The sequence below is a fragment of the Triturus cristatus genome, chromosome 9, assembly GCF_964204655.1.
Source record: "Triturus cristatus chromosome 9, aTriCri1.1, whole genome shotgun sequence".
In the NCBI taxonomy this organism is placed as follows: Eukaryota; Metazoa; Chordata; class Amphibia; order Caudata; family Salamandridae; genus Triturus; species Triturus cristatus.
The window spans coordinates 1,259,183,678-1,259,204,382 of record NC_140592.1 but is presented as its reverse complement, the minus strand read 5'-3'; the positions used below and the strand labels follow the sequence as shown (position 1 = coordinate 1,259,204,382).

Sequence of the window (20,705 nt, the reverse complement as noted above, 5' to 3'; positions counted from 1 at the left end):
ATCTGGGTGCTGAACCTCTCCATGGTTCTGCGTCAAATGCGCGGGTTTGATCCGCAGCCTTTGATGCGGTACCACGGAAAGTTCGAGGAAGGTGGTGTACCACGGCTGGCGTGCCCACGTGGGAGCAACTAGGACGAGTGTCAGGGAGTGTTGTCGGAGTTTGCGAGCCACCAGCGGTATCAACGGTGCTGGGGGAAAAGCGTACGCAAATCTGCCGGACCAGTTCATCCATATCGCATTGCCCTGCGACTGCGGATGTGGGAATCTGGCGGCGAAGCTTTAGCATTTTGCGTTTTCGCTTGTCGCGAATAGGTCTATCTCTGGGTGACCCCACTGCTGGAAGTACGGTTGGAGTACTGATGGGTGTAACTCCCACTCGTGCATCTGGTGGCTGTGTCTGCTGAGCAGATCCGCCATCTGGTTGTCCTTGCCGGGGAGGTGTTCTGCCATGAGGAACATGTTCCTCTGAATGGCCCACTTCCACATGCTCTGAGCCAGATGAGACAACTGTGGAGAGTGTGTCCCTCCCTGTTTCTGTATGTAGTACATTGCGGTCATGTTGTCCGTCCGGATCAACACGACCTTGTTGCACAGATGTACTTTGAAAGCCTTCATGGCCAGGAAGATTGCCATCAGTTCCAGAAGGTTGATGTGCATCTTCTTCTGTTGTGTCGTCCATAGTCCCTGCACTGTGTAGTGTAGTACATGAGCTCCCCATCCCTGGAGAGACGCGTCCGCTGTCAGTACTATTTGTGGAACAGGCTCTTGGAACGGTCGCCCCTTGCAAAGGTTTTGTGGATTCCACCAATGCAGAGAGTTGTATGCCCGACCGCTCACCAACACTAGGTCTTTCAACTGTCCTTGAGCCTGATTCCACTGACGTGCTAGGCACTCCTGAAGTGGGCGCATATGTAATCTCGCGTGCGGGACTATGAAGATGCAGGAGGCCATCATGCCTATCAACTGCATAAACACTCGCGCTGGAAGCGAGTGATTGTGTTTGAACTTGGAGATCAGCAGTTGTATGCTGTTGATCCTCACTAAACTTGGCTGAGCTGAGGCCGCCAGAGTGTCTATAGTCGCGCCCAGGTACTGTTGTACGTGTGCGGGCTGGAGATGGGACTTTGGGTAATTTAGTGAGAATCCCAGACTGTGAAGAAGGTGAATGGTGCGGGACATATGGCTTGCACATTGCTGGGCCGACTTCGCTTGAACGAGCCAGTCGTCTAGGTAGGGGTAGACGTGTATATGCTGCCTCCGTAAGTGTGCTGCCACCGTAGCTAGGCACTTCGTGAAAACCCTGGGCGCTGTTGTCACGCCGAAGGGAAGGACTTTGAACTGATAGTGCTGCCCCTGAACAGTAAACCTGAGGTATTTTTTGTGTGAGGGGTGGATGGGTATGTGGAAGTACGCATCCTTGAGGTCCAGTGATGCTAGGAAGTCTCCCTGCTTGAGAAGCGGAAGGACTTGCTGTAGAGTGAGCATGTGAAAGTGCTCTGAAAGAATGTACTGGTTCAGGGGTCTCAGGTCTAATATAGGCCTGAGCGACCCGTCCTTTTTTGGAATTAAGAAGTAGAGGGAGTAAACCCCCGTGCCCTGCTCGTGGATGGGTACGAGCTCGATAGCGCCTTTTAGAAGCATACTTTCTACCTCTTGCTGTAAGAGCGTTAAGTGCTCTGAGGACATAGGACGGTTTCTTGGTGGTATTGTGGGTGGAGTGGAAGTTAACTCCAGACAGTAACCGTGTTTTATAATATCTTTGACCCACCTGTCCGTGGTGATGGAGTTCCACGTGGACAGGAACCGTTGTAGCCTTCCCCCGACAGGTGTTATGTGGTCGGGAGGAAGGGAGAGGGCGTCACTGCTTGTTCTTGGGGGAGGACCTGGTGTTGCCGTAGCCACGTCCTCTGCCCTTGGTACTGGAGCCACGATAGCCACCTCGGGTGTTCTTATCGTAGGTGGTCTGCGTATTACCCTTGTTATATGTTTGTTGTGACCCCTGTCCTCTACCTGCCCCCTTGTTTCCGGGGCGACGAAAGGAGCCGCTCCGAAAGGACTGAGTTTGTAGGGCGCCCATGGACTTTGCAGTGTCCGTGTCCTTTTTTATCTTCTCGAGGGTGGTGTCAACCTCAGGTCCGAACAAAAAGTCGGGGTTGACGGGCTGATTAAGTATATTGTTTTGTACCTCAGGCTTGAATCCTGAGATACGTAGCCAAGCGTGACGTCGTAGGATGACGCTAGTGTTGATGGCCCTGGCAGCCGTGTCTGCAGCGTCTAGTGCACATTTAATGGCAGCATTTGTGAGTAGCTGTCCCTCTCTGATAAGGATTTCTGCACCTTCTTTGTAGGGGTCAGGGAGGTGCTGAAGAAGTTGCTCCAGTGTGTCATAGTGCGCTCTATCGTAGCGAGCGAGGAGCGCTTGAGTGTTAGCTATGCGCCATATGTTTGCAGCTTGTGCGGCAACTCGCTTGCCGGAGGTCTCTAGCACCTTGGACTCTTTGTCCGGGGGAGGAGCGTCACCCGTTGTCTGCGAGTGTGCCCTCTTGCGGGCATTCGCCACAACGATGGAGTCGAGTGGTAATTGGCCTCTGATGTAAGTAGGATCCCCAGGTGCTGATCTGTATTTTTTATCGATCCTGGGGTTTATCACTCGTGCCCTGGTGGGTTCCTTGAAAATGTCAGTGGCTGGCTTGAGGACCCCCTTCAACATTGGCAGAGTCTTTACATGTCTTTCTGAGGATGCAAAGGTGTCCATTAGAAAGTCATCTTCGATGATATCAGAGTGAAGCTGTACATCATGGTTGTTTGCCGCACGTTCAATCAGAGCGTTGAACGCCGCAGTATCCTCTGTGGGTGATGTTTTTGGCCCATATAGTTGTGTGTCCTGTGCATCAAGAGGTGCACTGGGGTCTGCAGGGTCGCCCCAAGTTTGGTCAGGGTCCTGCTGGTCATCAGGGTCCGTGTCCACATGGTAGGGGACTTGTTCATCCAAGTAGTCCCCCAATGCATCCGTGTCGGAGCGTGTGGGGGAGGCCCGGTGTGGATCCTGGTAGGGTGAATAGAAGGGTTCATACAGGAGAGGTTCTGAGTCCACAGGCAGCTTCCTCTTTAGCGGGATCCTGAAAGGCTCCAATGGCGGTTCCGAAGTTATCCTTCGGCCGTGGAGAATCATCCTGCCAGTGTCGGCGTCGATGACGTGTGACGGAGACGGCTCGACAGGTGTAACCGCAGTTTTGGTGACCTGTGTCCTGAGTTGAAACGCCTTCGGGATTGTGGGTGGAGGCAAGCCGAAGGTAATGCTGGTCGGCACCGACGAAACCGCCGGAGCCGAACCGGAACCCGACGGGTCCTGGAGGGCGTCCTTGGATCTGCAGCCTGGCATCGCGCCAGGCCGTACTCGGGGCGCCTTAGAGGTCGTGGCCCCCGCCAGGGTCGTCGAGGCGGCTGCAGATATCTTCTGCGCCCGTGGCGCATCGAGTCGAGGTGCGGAGATCACCGTCGACGTCTTCGACACGTGAGGTTTTGGTGTCGTCGAGGGAGTGCTGCGAGGCGTAGCAGGCGGGACGGCCCTCGGTGTCGGTGGCGTCGACGCCGGTAACCGGGCAGGTTTGTCGGCGCCGATGACCTTCTTCCGTTTGTCGACTCCCATGTCGCCCGTCTCGAGTTCGGCACCGAAGTCTCTCTTGGTGCGGTCGGTGCCGACCCGGTGCGCTGGCGTCGAAGGTGTTGAAGGCCTCGATCCGACTAGCGCCACTTTCAGTTTCGGTTTCGTAGGAACCTGAGCAGCTTTCGGTTTCGGTTTCGTGGAAGGGAAACCAGCTGGCTTAAGCGGTAATGGCTGCCGCTGAACGTCCGAGGCCGGGCCCGAGGGCGGGGCCGAAGGACTGCGTGATAGGTCTCGGGTAAGGCCCGAAGGCGATCCCTCGACCGGAGCCATAGTCTGTGGCGCTGGTGAAATTTCGGTCTGAACAGGTAGGCCTTGTTCATCATCGGAGCTACTCTCTTCGGCTCCTAAGGCCTCCTCGTCGTCTCCTACCTCGGTGTCGTCTTCACCTCTGTGGAAGAGTGACTCGTCGGCCTCGTCCGATCCGGGTTCGTGTTCGTGTTCGGAAACGGGACTGGAGGGTAAGACTTCTACTTCTTCGACGTCGTCAGCCTCGTCGAAGATGTCAGCTGGGGCCGGTGCCGCGTGCTGCGCTTCGAGCCTCGCCGCTCGACGATTCCGCAGAGTCTTCTTTGAACGGAACCGGGCACAGGCCATACATGTCGATTCGTCGTGGTCCGGCGAAAGGCATTTGTTGCACACCGGATGGACGTCGATGTGTGGGTACTTCGCATTGCATACCGGACACCTTTTGAATGGCGTCCTGGATTCCATCGTCGAAGTAGAGTCGATGGACAGGCAAATGCGAACAAAGTCGGTGCTGAAAGTTAGTAAATTAACAAAAAGTATCGAAACCCGATCGATAAACAGTACCGACGCGAACTAAAGGCCTTGTGGCCTCGACAAAAGTTTTTCCTAACTTGAGCTAAGATAGCACATCCGAACCCAATGGCGGAAAAAAACAATCTGAGGATGGAGAGGATGCCCATGCGCACTGTAGTCCATGGGAGGAGTCACCTATCCAAGGATACTTCGAAGACTCTTCCAGGACAACAACGTGCAAACATCCGGACCCAACACTAGGCGGCGATCTATGCACAGATATGAATTCAGCAGCCCACATGCCTCGAACGCTAGTATTCATAAGGGTCCAGTGGACCCTCACAATCTTCCCCAAGCACTAACACATAGGAACAGTGTGAGAAAGTGCCATCTTTCTTGGATGGTATGACCCCACTTTTTGCTGAATGTACTTTGAGTGTGCCCTGGACTCCTGCCAATCAGGTGCCCAGGGGCTATGTTCCTTCCCTAAAACAAACCAAACCCAAATTGGCAAACCCTGGCCACATGTCAGCCCCCGGTAAATGGTACCCTAGGTACCCAGGGCCTTGTGACCAGGGAAGGCCTCTAAGGGCTGCAGCACTCCTTGTGCCACCCTTAGAGGCCTGTACCCTTACACACACTGCCTTTGCAGGCTGAGTGTTTGGGTGCAAGACAAAAACAAAGTCGACATGTCCATCACCTACACTGCCATGGCATACATCAGCCACCCCTCTAGCTGGGTGCCTTATGCCAATGGTGTGGGCACAGGAGCAGGAGCCCTGTGCCCCTACAGTGCCCAGGTCCATTCCTGAGCACTGTAAGTGCAGTGCTGCCATTTAAGAGTACATGGTGCTGAGAGCTCGTCAAACACGAGCACCACAGCACCGTAATGGCAACACTAAAGACTGAGAAGTTTGTGATCTCTTCTTCTGGGCTCTCGGTGTCGAGATCGTTCCATGTGTCCTCGAAGTTTTCTGAGTTTTCCTCTTCCTCCGGGACATCTCCGTATTCCTCTGGGTCTTCGCCTCGAGGTTCCGGCATTGGTGGGGAGTCAAAGATCCCTTCTTCCTCACCCTCGGAGTCTTCTGCTTCTTCGGCGTCGTCATTTTCCAGCTCTGGTTCAACTGCAGGTGCTTTAGGGATTCGAAAATCCTTTAGTGATGCGACAAATTATTTTTACTTTTGTAGGAGCAGAGCCATTTCCTCCTGGAGTCCTCTTTTTGACCTCGAGGGCCCTCTCGCCGTCTGAGGCTGGGGACTCTCTTCTTTTCGGCATCACCTTTTAGCAAGCCCTTTTTTGTGGGTTCGGTGTAGACTCTTGGCTTCGGTGCCTTTTGCTATCTTTCCTTTTCGGTAACCTTTGGATGGGTTCCGTGGGATTCCTTTGGTCACGGCTGACCCTCGATCGCCTTCTTGCTCAGCGTTAGGGCTGCCTTGAGCATTTTATGTTTGTGGCCCTTCGATCCGACGGATCTGTGTGTCTTACCTTCTGAGTCTTCTTTTTTGACTCTTTGGCCTGCTTTTCCGCGTGAATTTGTTTGGAGTCAGTTTCCAGTATTTCGACGTCCAATCCTTCGTGTGTCGATTCTGCTGGAGCCCCATGCTCCTCTTCATTTTTGGAGAAACCCCATGTCCCTCATGGATGGTTTCTTCGACGGCTGAGACATTTTGGTGTAGTGAGCCTATCTTTGGTGTCGACGTGTCCTGAGCGTTTTCGGCTGGAATGCTGCGCAGGCCTCGCAATCCTGGTCTTGATGGTCCTTCGTCAGGCACAGATTGCACACGTCGTGTGGGTCGCGCTGTGCGTACTTGTGGTAGCACTTAGGAGAATTTGAAAGGGGTGTTCTCCATTACCCTTAGTTTGCCATTTGTGGACCGGATTGGTCCTTTGGTGTTTAAACGGACACCCTGCTCCTGTCTTCAGGTGCTGTGTCACTCGTTTGGTTTCTCTGCAATGATCCTTCGATGCTAATCTTTTAAGTCTTTTCCGGGAAAATCGAAAAACTTTCTTCGGAGCTTCTAGTCTTGCTTCCAGACCCAATGGCGGAAAAAAGAATCTGAAGATGGCCACAACTCACGTCGACATCCAGGATACTGTCTGACGTCACTCAGGGGACGTACCTGGCACCAAATGGTGGTCAACAGCGACAAAAACAAAAAAATAAAAGAAAAAAAAATGGACAATTCCGGACATAACCACCTAATCTAGAAGAGGCTTCATGCTACAAAACTTATATGTAGCTTTTATTGACCTCAGAGTCGCATTTGATCTCATACCACGTTCTGCCTTCTGGCAAGCCCTGACAAGTATGGGGGGGTCCCAGTTAACCTAGTACCCACAATAAATAAATTGCATATGAATACCTTTTTTTTTAAAATGTTTTTATTGACTGCAAAACAAGGCATAATCATGAACATATCCGCGTGCCACCAACCTGGGGCCCGCCTTCTTTTAGCATGTCACAACCAACTGTACCGGCTATCCCACATCCCGGAGGTCGGGCATCGCCGTGAATGACTGAATTAATATCCCCTGCTTCTCGAGTGTCCCTCCATCGCGACGCTCTTGTACAGGGCAGGCCCCCTGCCGGTGGCCGGGTCTAGAGTGCTCCTCCCCCCAGAACGTAGGGCACAGTCTCGCATTTTTTGGCCATAAACTCCCAGCCCCCTTTGTCCCCCCACGATTACCCCCAACTCCCCTAGCCCACCCATCCCAACTAAACAAGTGAGGTCCTAAGTCAGTCGCAGCCCCATTCGTGTCCCGCACTCAGCCGCCCCTCATTCTCTTCATGCGTCCCCCATACCCTCACCGCTCCCGGAAGCTTCCTCTACTGTAGTCTCCGTATCAGGACCCCCTTCCGGGCTCCCCGCGCCAGTCTCCCGACCGCTCAGGTACTCCACGTACAATTCCCAGAAGTTCTTAGGCCGACTACGCGGTGGCAGCAACTCACTGAACCTCTCCGCTTGGGTGCAGCAGTATAGCACATCTCGCTTCCACTGCTCCACCGTGGGCACGGGGCCACGCATCCAGCTCATCGCAACTCGTCGCTTCGCAACAAGCATCCCCATATCCACCAGGCGTCGGGCCGCCTTCGGCACCACTCTGGAATGCCCCAATAACGCCACTGCCGGGTCCAGAGCCAGCGCCACCCCCGTCACCCCCACTATCTGTTGGAATACCGCTTCCCAGTAGCTGTATATGCCCGGGCAGTGCCACGCTAGGTGTAGGAAGTCCGCAGCCGGGTGTGTGCACCGTTCACATACAGGGTCGTCACGCAGTCCATATCTATGCAAGCGCTCTGGTGTGTAGTAGTACCTGTTGAGGAACTTGAAATGGACGAGTCGATGTCTGCCATGCAGAGAGATGCGTTTGATCCCCGTGCAGCAGTACGCCCACATAGCATCGTCAATTGTGATCCCTAAGTCCCTTTGCCAGTCCAGCCTGCTTTTTGCAAACTCGTGCACCCTATGAGATTGCGCCATTCGGTACAGCTTAGAGATCAGCCCGCGGGGGTTATCATTCTTAATTATGTATGTCAGTTCCGGAACCTCCGCCGGCTCCTCCATGTCACCCCCCAACAACTGTTTCCAGGCATGTCTAACTCTGTGATACTGAAAACGCTGCAGCTGCGTGCCCTCGTTGCCCAAGGCCGCCACCGCCTCCCACGTCTTGACTTGGCCGTCAGCAAACATGTCGCCCACGGTGAGTACACCCATCTCGCTAAGTGTTCGCCGCACTGCTTCCTCATTACAAGGGGCCAGCCACACCGCCCAAGCAATTGACATTGCCGGTGAATATAGCTGCGCCCCCGATTCGCGCTGCAGTATACAGTTCCAGGCATGCCTAGTGGAGTTCAAGGAATCAAGGAATCCCGTGCGACGATCCGGATGCCCAAAAATGACCGCGGGGAGCGGTAGCGGCGCCGCAAATAATGTCTCTAACTTGAGATACGGGACAGTCTCACCCCCGTGGATCCAGCTATGCGCCTGAGCCCCCTGCGCCACCCGATAGTACAGCTCCATGTCGGGTGCTCCTAGGCCACCAATCTGGTAAGGTAGCGTCAGCACTCTCCAGCTTGTCCGCGCCTGCTTGCCACCCCACGCCAGCCTTAGCATTGATGCCTGTAGCCGCGCGAAGAAAGCGCGGGACAGCACCATGGGGATGTTCGCAAACAGAAACAGAAACCGAGGGAGCACCACCATTTTCATGATGGATATGCGCCCCAATAACGAAAGGGGCAGCTTGATCCAGGTCTCCACGTCGTCCTCCAATTTACTGATGGCCCTCCCGTAATTCTCAGACAGCACCACTTCTGAGTCCCTATGGAGCTGTATCCCCAGGTATCGGATCGGGTCCTCCGACCAGCGCAACGGGTATTCCATATCAAATGGGGTCGTGACCGGTGTCAGCGGGAACACGATCGACTTGTCCCAGTTAACCTTCAGCCCGGAGAGCGCTCCAAATTGAACAACCTCCCTCAGTACCGGGGCCAGGTTATTTTCTGGGTCCCTGACATACAGCAGGGTGTCATCTGCATACGTGGATATCGTTATCCTGCAAGTTGGAAAATTAATACCTCGCAGGCTATGGTATTCACGCATAGCGCATGCCAGCGGCTCCGCCACCAGGGCGTACAGCAGAGGCGATAGGGGGCAGCCCTGCCTCGTGCCCCTCGAGATTGCTATTGGTTCCGTGACTCGATCGCCCAATCGTATTCTCGCCGTGGGGCTACTATACAGCACCCCTATCATTTGGAGGAAGATCGGGCCTAGCCCCATTCTAGTCAGGACCTGTCGCATGAATGGCCATTCGACAGAGTCAAAGGCCTTTTCCATGTCGAGGAAGACAGCGAGCGCGCGCACGTCAGGGCGAACATGTTGCATGACGCCAAACACTGTCCGCAAATTGTACGTGAGGTTCCTGCCGGGCATGAACCCCGCCTGCTCTGGGGCGACCAGCTCGGGAGCGAGTAGGGCCAACCGGGTGGCCAGGACCTTGGCATACAGCTTCGCATCCACGTTGAGCAGCGATAGTGGTCGATAGGAGCTGCACTCATCGGGTGGTTTTCCCGGCTTTGGAATAGCGACCAATAGCGCCTCGCGCATGGACGGTGGCATATGTCCCTTAATGCACATATCGTCGAACAGCGTCGACACGTGCGGCAAAAGCTGGTCTATAAAAGCGCGGTAGAACGCGACCGTGAGGCCATCAGCTCCAGGGGCGCTCTGCGCCTTCATGCCCGCCAGAGCCTCTAGAATTTCATCCCTCTCGATAGGCAGGGATAGAAACTCCCTGTGTTCGTTCGCTAGGAACGGCAACTTTATATAGTCAAGGTAGTCCCCTATGCTGTCTTCCATCCCCGCCTGCCGAGAAGCGTAGAGCGCGGCATAATACGTCCTGAATCGCTCCACCACCTCCTCATCTGTCAGGAGCAGCGAGCCATCCCCCGACTTGATCTGCGTGACGGCAGGTCTGCGTCTGCTAGCCTTGAGCAGATTAGCTAACACCGACCCCGGTCTATCACCCTCACCATAAACCCTGGCCGTAGCGTACTTCCCCAAATGCAGCACCTCTGCATCAGCAGTTTCGTGGTACTCTGCCAGGAGTGTTTTTAGCTCCGCAGCAGCGTCCTCTCCACCCGTCTCCAGCAGTCTTGCCTCAAGTGCAGCCAGGTCACGTTCCGGCGTCGCCGGATATCTCGGAGTACCCCCGAGTGTTTGGCCATCGCCACACCGCGAATGTGGACCTTAAAGGTCTCCCAAACTGTCTGGAAGTCCTCCACGGAGCCTAGATTGGTGGCAAAGAATAGCTCGATCGCGGCAGTCAGCTCCTCCTTGAACAGGGGATCTTGCAGCGAGTATGGGGGAAATCGCCAGAGAAACGGCGGGGGGACCCTTCTGGGCGCCGTCAGGGAGAGCAGTATCGGCGAATGGTCGGAAAGCGTGCGCGGGAGTACCGTGCACTCGCGTATCTGCGGCAGGAGGGGCGCAGATAGTAGCCAGTAATCTATACGCGTATGCAGGTTATGGTATGCGGAGTAATGTGTGTAGCTCCCTATTTCCGGGTTACGAGTTCTCCACAAATCAACGAGATCCAAACAGAGCATACCTCGAGCAATCGCCTTCGCTGCCGCCGGTTGCGCTAGTTTCGGGCCGCCTGAGCGATTCAGCTCCGGGTCCAAAACTACATTAAAGTCGCCGCCCCAAAGCACATGCCGCGCGCCTGCATCCCCCACCGCCGCTGTCAGCGCTGTGAAAAACTCAGGGCAGTCATAGTTCGGCCCATAACAGTTAACCAGGAGTAAATCCATGCCCTTTCCCTGGAAGCGCGTGAGCGCATACCTGCCCGCGTTGTCCGAGGCCATGTACTGCACTCTGTGCTCCACCCGCGGGCTCACCCACGTCAACACCCCTCGAGAGTGTGTAGTGAACCCCGCCGCATGTGCCTCCCTAAGGTCCCTAGTGCGTAGGATAGGGCTGTTGTTAGGGAGATGTGTCTCCTGTAGGAAAGCTATATCTATCCTATGCCTCTTAAGATAGTACACCACCTTTCGGGCTTTGCGGTAATCATTAAGTCCCCTTACATTCCAAGTGAGGATTCTGAGTGTGTCGTGCCTCTCAGGTGTGGCCGCTTCGGTGTCAGCCATAGCTTGCTCTAGGGTGCAAATCCTTCAACTGAGCGCGTCGCCAAGCGCAAGAGCTTACAAGCAGATCAAAACGCACACCCCGACTTAGTGACCTCAAACCCCCGTAACTCAAACCCCTCCCTCCCCCCCACCCACAGAAGACCCACCCCAACTCGGCCTTGCAGATTCCCAAACTTGGGCACCCCTTACCTCCCGCCACCCCACCCATAACTTTGAACCTTTAAAGGTGTGGGACGCACACGCGGGCGGAGGTCGCTCAGCGCTCACACACTAGTGTGGAAGCACCTAACACCTAACTGCCGCCGCCCGGTCCAGCGAGCCACTGTTATATCTCCCAGTCCCTCCCTCGGTCCTCCCAGATTGGAGGCCCCAGCAGCGTCAACTACAACCCTATACAGGATTAGAGCAATTGGGGGATGAGTCACTGTCCATGTGAGTCCCTATAGCGCCGAATCAGGGGGGGGGGGGGTGCATCTCACAATGTACTGTACCCCATAGCGATATAGTCCAAACTCCCCCCACCCGTGCCCTCCAATGCTTACATCTCTTCCGCCAATCCTGTCACCCCAAATGTACCAACAAGGTGGGACCTGCACTCATGGTCAGTCCTGTGCGTCCAGGTCGTCGGCTCTCTCATCCCCCCGCGGCGACGTCACCGGACTCCGGCGCGGCTCCTTCGCCCAGTCTTTCAATGCCTTCTGGAGCGCTTTAGGGTCTTGGAAAATGTGCGACTTGCCCTGCCGGTTGACTCGCAGCTTAGCCGGGTACAGCATTGCATAGTCCACTCCCAGTTCTCGGAGTTGCTTTTTGGCGGGGACAAACTGTCGCCTGGCCTCCTGGACCCGGGCCGTGAAGTCCGGGTAGAGCGAGATGGGAGACCCCTCGTAGAACAATGTCTTCTTTTCCCGGGCCGCTCTTAGCGCTGCATCACGGTACCTATAATTCAATAGTTTCGCTATGACCGGCCGGGGCGGTGCACCCGGCGGGGGCCTTGGGCCCAGGGACCTGTGCGCTCTTTCCACCACAAACATCCCGGAGAACAGATCCTTCCCCAGCAGCGCAATCAGCAGCGTTTCTACGAAGGTCTCCATGCGGCCCGTGGCAGTGGACTCCGGCAGGCCAGTGATTCGCAGGTTGCATCGCCGAGAAGGGGCCTCTAAGTCCTCCGTTTTGTCCTGCAGCATCTGCAGTTGGCGCTCGAGCTTCCTGTGGTCGCGATCCAGTGTCGTCTGCGCGCCCTCCACCTCCGATATGCGACCATCAGCCTGGTCCAGGCGTTCCGAGTGCTTGTCCAGGCGTTCCCCCATGCGGTCCATTCGGTAGGAGAGCGCGTCAATCTTCGCGCCCAGGGCAATGATGCCGCTCTGCAACCCCTTCTCCATGGACAACAAGAGGCTCCGCATGTCCCGGTCGTCCTCCGCAGGCTCAGATCCGCCTCCCGCGGTGACTGCGTCTGGGGGCGCCGCTGCGCGAACTTCAGTTTCGACTGGGTTTTGTCGGGCTTTCCCATCTTGCGCCCACACTCCGGTCAGCAAGATGTCGTCCGGCCTGGGCACGCTCCTGCGGCCGCGTGGCTGTATCGCGATCGCAGGCAGCCCCCCGCAGGCGCCCTGGTGGCTTGTGCAGCACCCGATGGAACCACCCGGCGTACCAGCCGTCAGCAGTCTTCACCGTGTCGTCGTTAGGCCTCCCACACTGCCTCCGCTTCTCTCACTCCCTGCTCGTGGTGTTCTCGCCCAGCTCTGCCCCGGAGGCTCCTCACCCGTGGTTTCTCTTGTCGTGTTGCCTCCTCCGCACTGCCGCTGCCGAGCACCCCAGCGCCCCCAGCCCAGGCCGCCGCTTCAACGAGGCCCAGAATTGCCCCCAGCTGCTCTCACTCCGAGTTGCTCCTCCTCTGATCTCGCTGGCCTCGGGGCTCGAAGGGGGTGCCGCCGGCCGTCCGCTCTCCGAGCAGCGCTGGACTCACCCAGGGCCTCCCAGCGTGCTCTCCGCCGATCTAGGTCACTACTTCCCGGCGCCCAGCACACAGCGCTGCCTGTTGCCTCTTTGCTCGTCGCGGGTCACCACAGCCGATCACCGCTGTCCGCCACAATGCGCCACGGGTCCGTCCCTCGCGGCCGCCGCCGGCCGCACGTTGCGTCACGTCGTCGGCCGTCTCTCTCACTCGAGGCCGTGGATCTGCGGCCTCGGACGCCTCCTGGGTCGACGTCTCCGGAGGGCGCCCCCTCGCTCAAGCGGGCCAGAAATCGCGGCGGTCGGCTGCCCAGCACCTCCGGATGTTCCGCTGGGGGTCGCCGCTGTTTCGGGAGACGTAGGAGTAAGGATTATTTGCGGATATATGGAGTGGCTCGCCGGAGCTCCGAGCTCAAGCGGCCATCTTCGTTGCGAGCTAAGCTCCGCCCCCCAATTGCATATGAATACCTAGGCAAAAGTTCGCTGGGGCCCCAACCGCGAACTAACGGATCGCAGGCCTGTAAAGAGAGGAGTTTTACCCCCTACTTTATTTTCCTTGTATATTAATGATGTGAATGCTTTAGAACATTGCAGGAATGACTCCCCGGTTTTGAATAATAAGATACCCATTTTACTTTTTGCTGTAGACTCACTTCTTGTATCTAATTCACCAATGGGTCTTCAAATTGTAATTGACACATTTTACAATTTTTGTAATTCAAGAGGTTTAGAATTAAATATAAATAAAACCAAGTTTATGGTGTTTGGAAATAGAGAAGGGAAGTCGCAGTATCCATGCAAGTGGTGAGGCTCTTGAGAGTACATATTTTGACTACTTGGGCGTCAGACTCACAGATAAGCCAAGGTGGACGAGTCAACTGGATACGTCTACACAAATGATTGAACATAGATCTAATGCTATTTTAAGGTTTTACAATCAAACTACGTCGCGCATAATTTCCCCTACTGTGGAAACCAACCGAGCAAATGAACAGGAAGCTGCTCTTTATGGAGCAGAGATTTGGTGATGCGGGAATTTACAGTTATTGATGATTACCGAGAATAACTATTAGAAGGCTTCTGGGTTTACTATTGAGCTCACCGCTAACCCCCATGTATTTGGATGCTGGGATAAAAAGAGTTGCCGATTTGGCTATTTTAAAAAGCTTATTAAATTGGATCAGACTTTGGTCCACACCTGAACTTGAAGTTTTTAAAGATTCACTGGTAGAGCTAATGAATTATCAAGGTGCCGGGGATTTTCCATGGGTAAAGTCCATATCAAGTTGGTTTTCTAAACTTGAAATGCAGTACTTGTGGGACGTCCCTAAAACTATTTCAAAATCCGATAATTGCTAAAAACTCGATACTGGGCTTACATTAATGACAGTTATGCTATGAATAGTCAAAATGGGTGTGTAATTCGCACATTTCCTAGCCCACAAGCATATATCCAGGTGTGAAGAATTTTTAGATTTAATTTTCCCATCCTCAACTAGGAATGTGTATATACGGTTCCGATATGGAATCCTACCTTTAAGGTCCTTTACTAGCAAATGGCGCACTAACCAAGATCTTAAAATATGCCCTACATATAGCTCTGGTATTGAAGATGAGAAACGTGTATTGTTCTTCTGTAGGGGGTATCGTCTCACATGTCGCAAATGGTTAGTTCCAATCTGCTGCAACAGGTCTACATGTAGGCACCTGGAAGAATTTAGGATTAAAAAAAAAAAACTAGTCACCAAAAATAGTGTTTGCTGCAGGTACATGTTTGCAAGCAGTGTGGTTTAAAAGATTACACGTTTTAAATGCTATAGATTGATGTGTTCCCTAGATTGATGCAACCTTTGATGCACCGCTGCTCAGCTGCCTATATACAATATGCACGGACACTTTATGCATTTGTTGTACAGTCCCCAATGCACATTTGCAAATGTATTGCCTCTCGATTTGCACATTTTTTAAAGTAATACATATTTTTAATTAACTTGCACCTTAGTATATGCTGTATTTTGCACATTCTCCCTCTGAGTTTTATTGTATTTTATTGCCTGGAGGAATACTACCTAAAAATAAGAAAGGTTTTAAATGAATATTGTGAGTAATTTTAAAGAGTATTACGATGACGCTGTATTTTCGTGCACATAGGTCCATTCTAAAACGAGTTTTATGTACTATTCTCCTTGTATATTGATTGTTGGAGCCCTGTTTATTAGTTTTGGGGATACTTTCATGGTTATTTTAACCGAAGTTACTACTACTAAATAGGATACTGTGATTTAGGACCAGGCCAAATCTTGCAATATGGGAAAATCTCCAGTTTGCCCGTGAGCTTTGGCCGGGGCTCCTGGAGGAACCTATTACCACTAACATTTTGAAAGCCATGTTGTACATGGCGCAGGGTAGGCGACTGATTTTCAATGTTTACAGAGCGCTGAGATGATTTCCCGGGAGAGACTCTTGGAATCTAGCAAAAGTGGGATAAGCTAGTGAATGAACCCCTGACCGAGTGAATGGAGGAAGGTACATGAGGGGTACAGAGGATTAGTGCAAACGTACGGTTTAAGCTCCTTCAATACAATTTAGTACATAAAGTATACCTCACCCCATGCACGCTACACATAGGCTACCAAGCCCGTAGCGATGAGTGTCCCAGGTGCAACCGGCAAGGGGCGGACTTCCTGCATAGGGTCTGGTCCTGTCCGCTATTGCTCCATTATTGGGAGGAAGCACCAATGCAGGATGCACTCTGCAGGGAGGGGGGGGGGGGGGGGGGGGGGAGGATATGCCTGTGAGTCCTTGGAACCCTTGTGCCCTCTTTCAAGTGGTGCCTTCGGGGTTGCACTGCCTGTGCCAGTGTCGGTAATGTGTGTAATATCATACAGGTGCAAATCCAATTGATTCTATCATTTGAGGGAGCACCCGAAGATCGTGGTGGCGCACACAGATTGTCAGCACGATCATTACGGATGGGCACACCAAGTGTCTGCGACCCCTTCTATAATACCAAAGTCTCCGCCGGGGCGCAAAAAAAGAACCAACAAAAAAAAAAAAAACACGTTATGTTGCACAGTAATGGCACTTCGTACGAAACAGGCCCGGCTCTGCCCTTGTCTACAGCTTTACTCCCCTACCTTGCTGCCCCCCAACTCCCGCAGGGTCTCCCACCAGCCTATACCTTAATAGCTAGATTAGTGGTTCTAAATATGTGGTCTGGGGACCCGTGGGGGTCAGCGGGATCTATTCAGGGGGTCTGCAACTGCTTAGAAATTAAATATTACGAGGTTAATAAAGAGTATATGAATAAAGGAACCGAAATGCAAGACTGAGCATTTTAAAACACTGTAAATTTTAAGGAATTGGAAACTGGAGGTTAAAACTTAAGCTTGTGTCCTCATATTGATTTGTTGAAGCGGTCAAATGCATCAAACATAACATACTATATACAATGGGTGGCCTCAGTTAATTTCGAACTCCAACCTTCCTATCAAAATTAAAACAGTTTTTTTCCAATTTGTTTGAGAATTGAATACAATATTTAATAATTTGTGTATTTGATGAATTAATGCTAGTTTCTGTATTTCAGTGTATTGTTCAGAGGTTCAAATCATTGTAATGACTAAAACCAGGATCCTCAGCTTCCAATGGCAACTCAGGGGGAGTGCTGGCGACTCAGGGGGCGTGCCCCGATTCCCAATGGCGACTCTGCGGGAGTGCCCCGGTTCCCAATGACGACTCAGTGGGAGTGCCCCGGTTCCCAATGACGACTCAGTGGGAGTGCCTCAATCTCAAAAATGACTCTGTGGGAGTGCCCAGATTCCAAGAAAGACTCCGTGGGAGTGCCCCCATTCCAAGAATGAATCCGTGAGAGTGCCCAGATTCCACAAATGACCCTGTGGGAGTGCCCCGATTCCAATAAAGACACAGTGGGAGTGCCTGGATTCCAATAATGACTCAGTTGGGGGGGGGGGGTGAGATCCCCATTTATCAGGAATAAGGGGGTAAACAAGTAAAATTTTAAGAACTACTGTGCTAGATAAACACCATAACAGTAAACCGCACTGATCTAAAGAAAAACAGCCAGGAACTACTATGCTTTCTGCAACCTTTCACTTTGCCTTACCTCTCCGGGTCATCAAACTCCCGCCCATCTTTACAGAGGCACTTTTGCTCATCACAATGCTGGTAACGCTGAAGAAGGTCTTGATATGCATTGTCCTCCAGCTCCCATGCGGCGTCTCTGAAAAGGTTTCATAACATGTTAAACACTGAACATTTACCACCACCAGTATGAAAGCATGAGTGAGCAGAAGTCTCCCAACAGCTGACTAGGGCTTATTTCATTTTAAGCTCATTTAAGGTTTGTGGCAATAGGAATCCTGAATTTTAGGGAAGGTATGTCGCTCAATGGGCAATTAGCATACCAGGAACTCACAATAATGTATACATTTGTTTTCACTTTTAACTAAGGATTAGTTTTAATTTGAAACTCAGACAGCATGGCATGGTCGGGGCAGCAGTCACGGATATAGGAATGTTTTTTCTTTGTCCTGGGTGCATAGATGGAGATGGTCTGTTGCCTTACTTTATTTCTCTTTTGTTGAACTTTTTAGTTTCCATTCTGATGGTGGCCTGGCTGTAGGTGAATTAACTGCCAACATAGAAGATGAGCTTGTCAGCCACATAGGTAGGGGTGTACCACAGACTAAAGAGGATACTTCTGTAACTACTTCCAGCAATTCCTTATGCAACTACGCATAATGGCATTTTCTGTAACAGTGAAGCTGGGGAAGTTAAGAGCGAATGCAGCATTTAATACAGGATCAGTTTCCCTTAAGTGTAGCAAATAAAGTGCATATATACTAGCTACCAATAAAGCAGCAGGACCTCTCACGACAAAAACAACACAAAACAAGCTACTCTAACCCTTGCCTAAATGTTCCCTGAAGTCACCCACATGAGTACCAGTAGTACATAGTAGCGAACATTAGATGAAGAGTGTTTTGCAGCTCAATAGTACGGATTCCTCCAAAACATTGCCGTGATATGAAGCACAGAAAAATGGCCCGAGTGCCAATTGTGAGCTTCTAAGCATAATATCACAACTATCTTCACTCTTCGGATTCATTAGTAAAGCGCGTACACTGGTCTAGTAAATGATTCCCGGTATGCTGTTTGCATTTTTTGGGTGATCAAGAACATTGGCTGTTACCAAGCCAATTGCGAGAATGGCTAAAACTTTAATATAAAGCCAAAGCTAGATTAAGACTCAAGTGAAACCCTGCGCCACAAAATTAGTTTCTTCTGCCCTGATTTGAGGAGTAGTTGTAACATCTAAATCTTAGTCTCCATAAAATAGCTTGATGAGCCATCACACAACACCTGCTCAGACATGGCTTCACTCCTCAGAGGTGCAGAGACCAGGTCCCCTGATGCTTCTATCTGTAGTGCCCGTCTGACGTCACGCAAGGGACCGACCTAGCACCACTTGGTGGTCAACGACGCCCAAAATATGAAAGAAAAAAAACAAACAGACTATTCTGGACCCAACCACTAGATAGCAGAATAATGCACAGCATGTTAATCCAGAAAAGGATTCACAATGCAAAACCCCTTTTGCTGCTATCTGTAGTGCCAGAGGCACTCCCATATGTAGGGACCACGTGATGGCCTTTGACAGCGTTTTCACAGAGTAGAACAGCATTACCAGGAAGAGAACGTGTGGTATGTGCGTTTGAGACAGAAGTACATTTCACACTTTTCTCTCTCATGTTTTCAGAGTGTAGTGTTATATGCAGTGGTGCTCAAATGTGCATTATGTTGTACATTGGGAAATGAAGTGTGTGATGCTATAGGCAGTGGTGCACAAATGTGCATTATGTTCATTGGGAAGTTTTATGAGGTTTTTACTATTGCCTTTGCATGCCCTCATGCCATCTTGAATTCCGACTGTCTAGCTTGAGCTTTGTGCACATAAGCAGGCCCCCAGATCACTCACATTTGGGTTATTCACATTCAAGATTGTTTTCTGTACTTTAAGATGTTTTCTACTTTTTCAAACTTCACTAAGATAAGGGGCTGGAACATGTGGGAGCGCAGAAGAATACGTGAACTCCATTGCCTTTTGGGATGCTTGTGGGAGATCGGCCAACTCCAGTAAGTTTTCCTTGGTGCTGAGGAGGTTTCCATTGAAACTTCTAGTGCATTGAGATTATAAAACTGGGGTCTGTTGACTTGGAAAGCAGGATTTTATTTTGACCTGAAGGGACGGACGAGTCCTATTCAGTGTAGCAGTTCCCGGCTTGCTGAGACTCTTGACCCCAGCTGTGAATACCACAGTCTGGTGTGGGCTAAGATGAAGTTATTGCAGCCGGTAATGTATTTTCTCCGATTATTGGCATTGTGATGTGTGCACATTCAAGTCATAATCTGATGTATTCTGTGTATGTATCTTTTCATGCTTTCCTTTGATTCCTTGTGTCCGACTACTTGCATTTAACGGTGCCTATTTCTTGTAGTGGGCATCCAGTATTGTCTACATGTATCTTAGCCATGCATTTAACGATTGCATTTGCTTATTTGTATTATATATATATATATATATATATATATATCGTACCACAAGGTTGCCCTTTAGGATGTCGCACACTTCAGGGTATTCGCACACAGCCTCAGGCGGCAACATCGATAGCATGCCCCACACATTCACAGAGCCATACGCGTTTCGAGCTAATCAAGCTCTTGATCACTGGCAGGAAATGAGGCAAAAAGCGGACCATTGCAGAACATGCTTTTAATCAATGTAAAGTCCCGCCTCAGTGGGCGTCAACAATGGCATTATGGTTAATGTAGTCCAAATACTGCCACTAAAGATTTTGATTGTTCTCTTGCCAAGTGGCTTACCTGCTTACGCCTCAATTAAAATCAGTTCCATCAGGGTGAAAAGCATGCCGGCACCTCCATCAATGCTGCCAAGTCTCCAAGAAGTTCAAGGCCCCTTCGGTCCCCGACGGCGCTTGAAGTACAAACCAGGGAACGCCTATGGCGTCAGGACATCCACGCGACCGGACCAGCCGCATAACATCGTACCACAAGGTTGCCCTTTAGGATGTCGCACACTTCAGGGTATTCGCACACTGAGCCTCAGGCGGCAACATCGATAGCATGCCCCACGCATTCAGTGGCAGTACTTGGACTACATTAACCATAATGCCATTGTTGACGCCCACTGGGGCGGGACTTTACATTGATTAAAAGCATGTTCTGCAATGGTCCGCTTTCTGCCTCATTTCCTGCCAGTGAACAAGAGCTTGATTAGCTCGAAACGCGTATGGCTCTGTGAATGTGTGGGGCATGCTATCGATGTTGCCGCCTGAGGCTCAGTGTGCGAATACCCTGAAGTGTGCGACATCCTAAAGGGCAACCTTGTGGTACGAGATATATATATATATATATATATATATATATACACACACACACACACAAATATACACCCCCCCCCCCATATGTACACACACATTTACATGTTTCATTTGATCTAGGAAGGCCTTTGTTAGTGTTGCACAAATAAAACCCCACGCTTTATTCTGAAAACTGTCTTTTGATGTGCCACATTTTATGAGCGTGAAACTCCTTTCCAGGTGTATTCTTGCTTCGCCGTGTGTGCCTCTGTGAGA

The 20,705-nt window shown here is 51.6% G+C and overlaps 1 protein-coding gene across 2 annotated transcripts in view; it reads right to left on the bottom strand.

Annotated features, from left to right (window-relative positions):
* The window catches only part of G2E3 (G2/M-phase specific E3 ubiquitin protein ligase), a 504,970-nt gene that overhangs the window by 176,902 nt on the left and 307,363 nt on the right, over positions 1-20,705 (bottom strand). For both annotated transcript variants that reach the window (XM_085627367.1, XM_085627368.1), the window contains one exon: positions 17,153-17,269. In XM_085627367.1, coding sequence (XP_085483493.1) covers positions 17,153-17,269 — 117 coding nt within the window. The remainder of the gene's footprint in view (positions 1-17,152; positions 17,270-20,705) is intronic.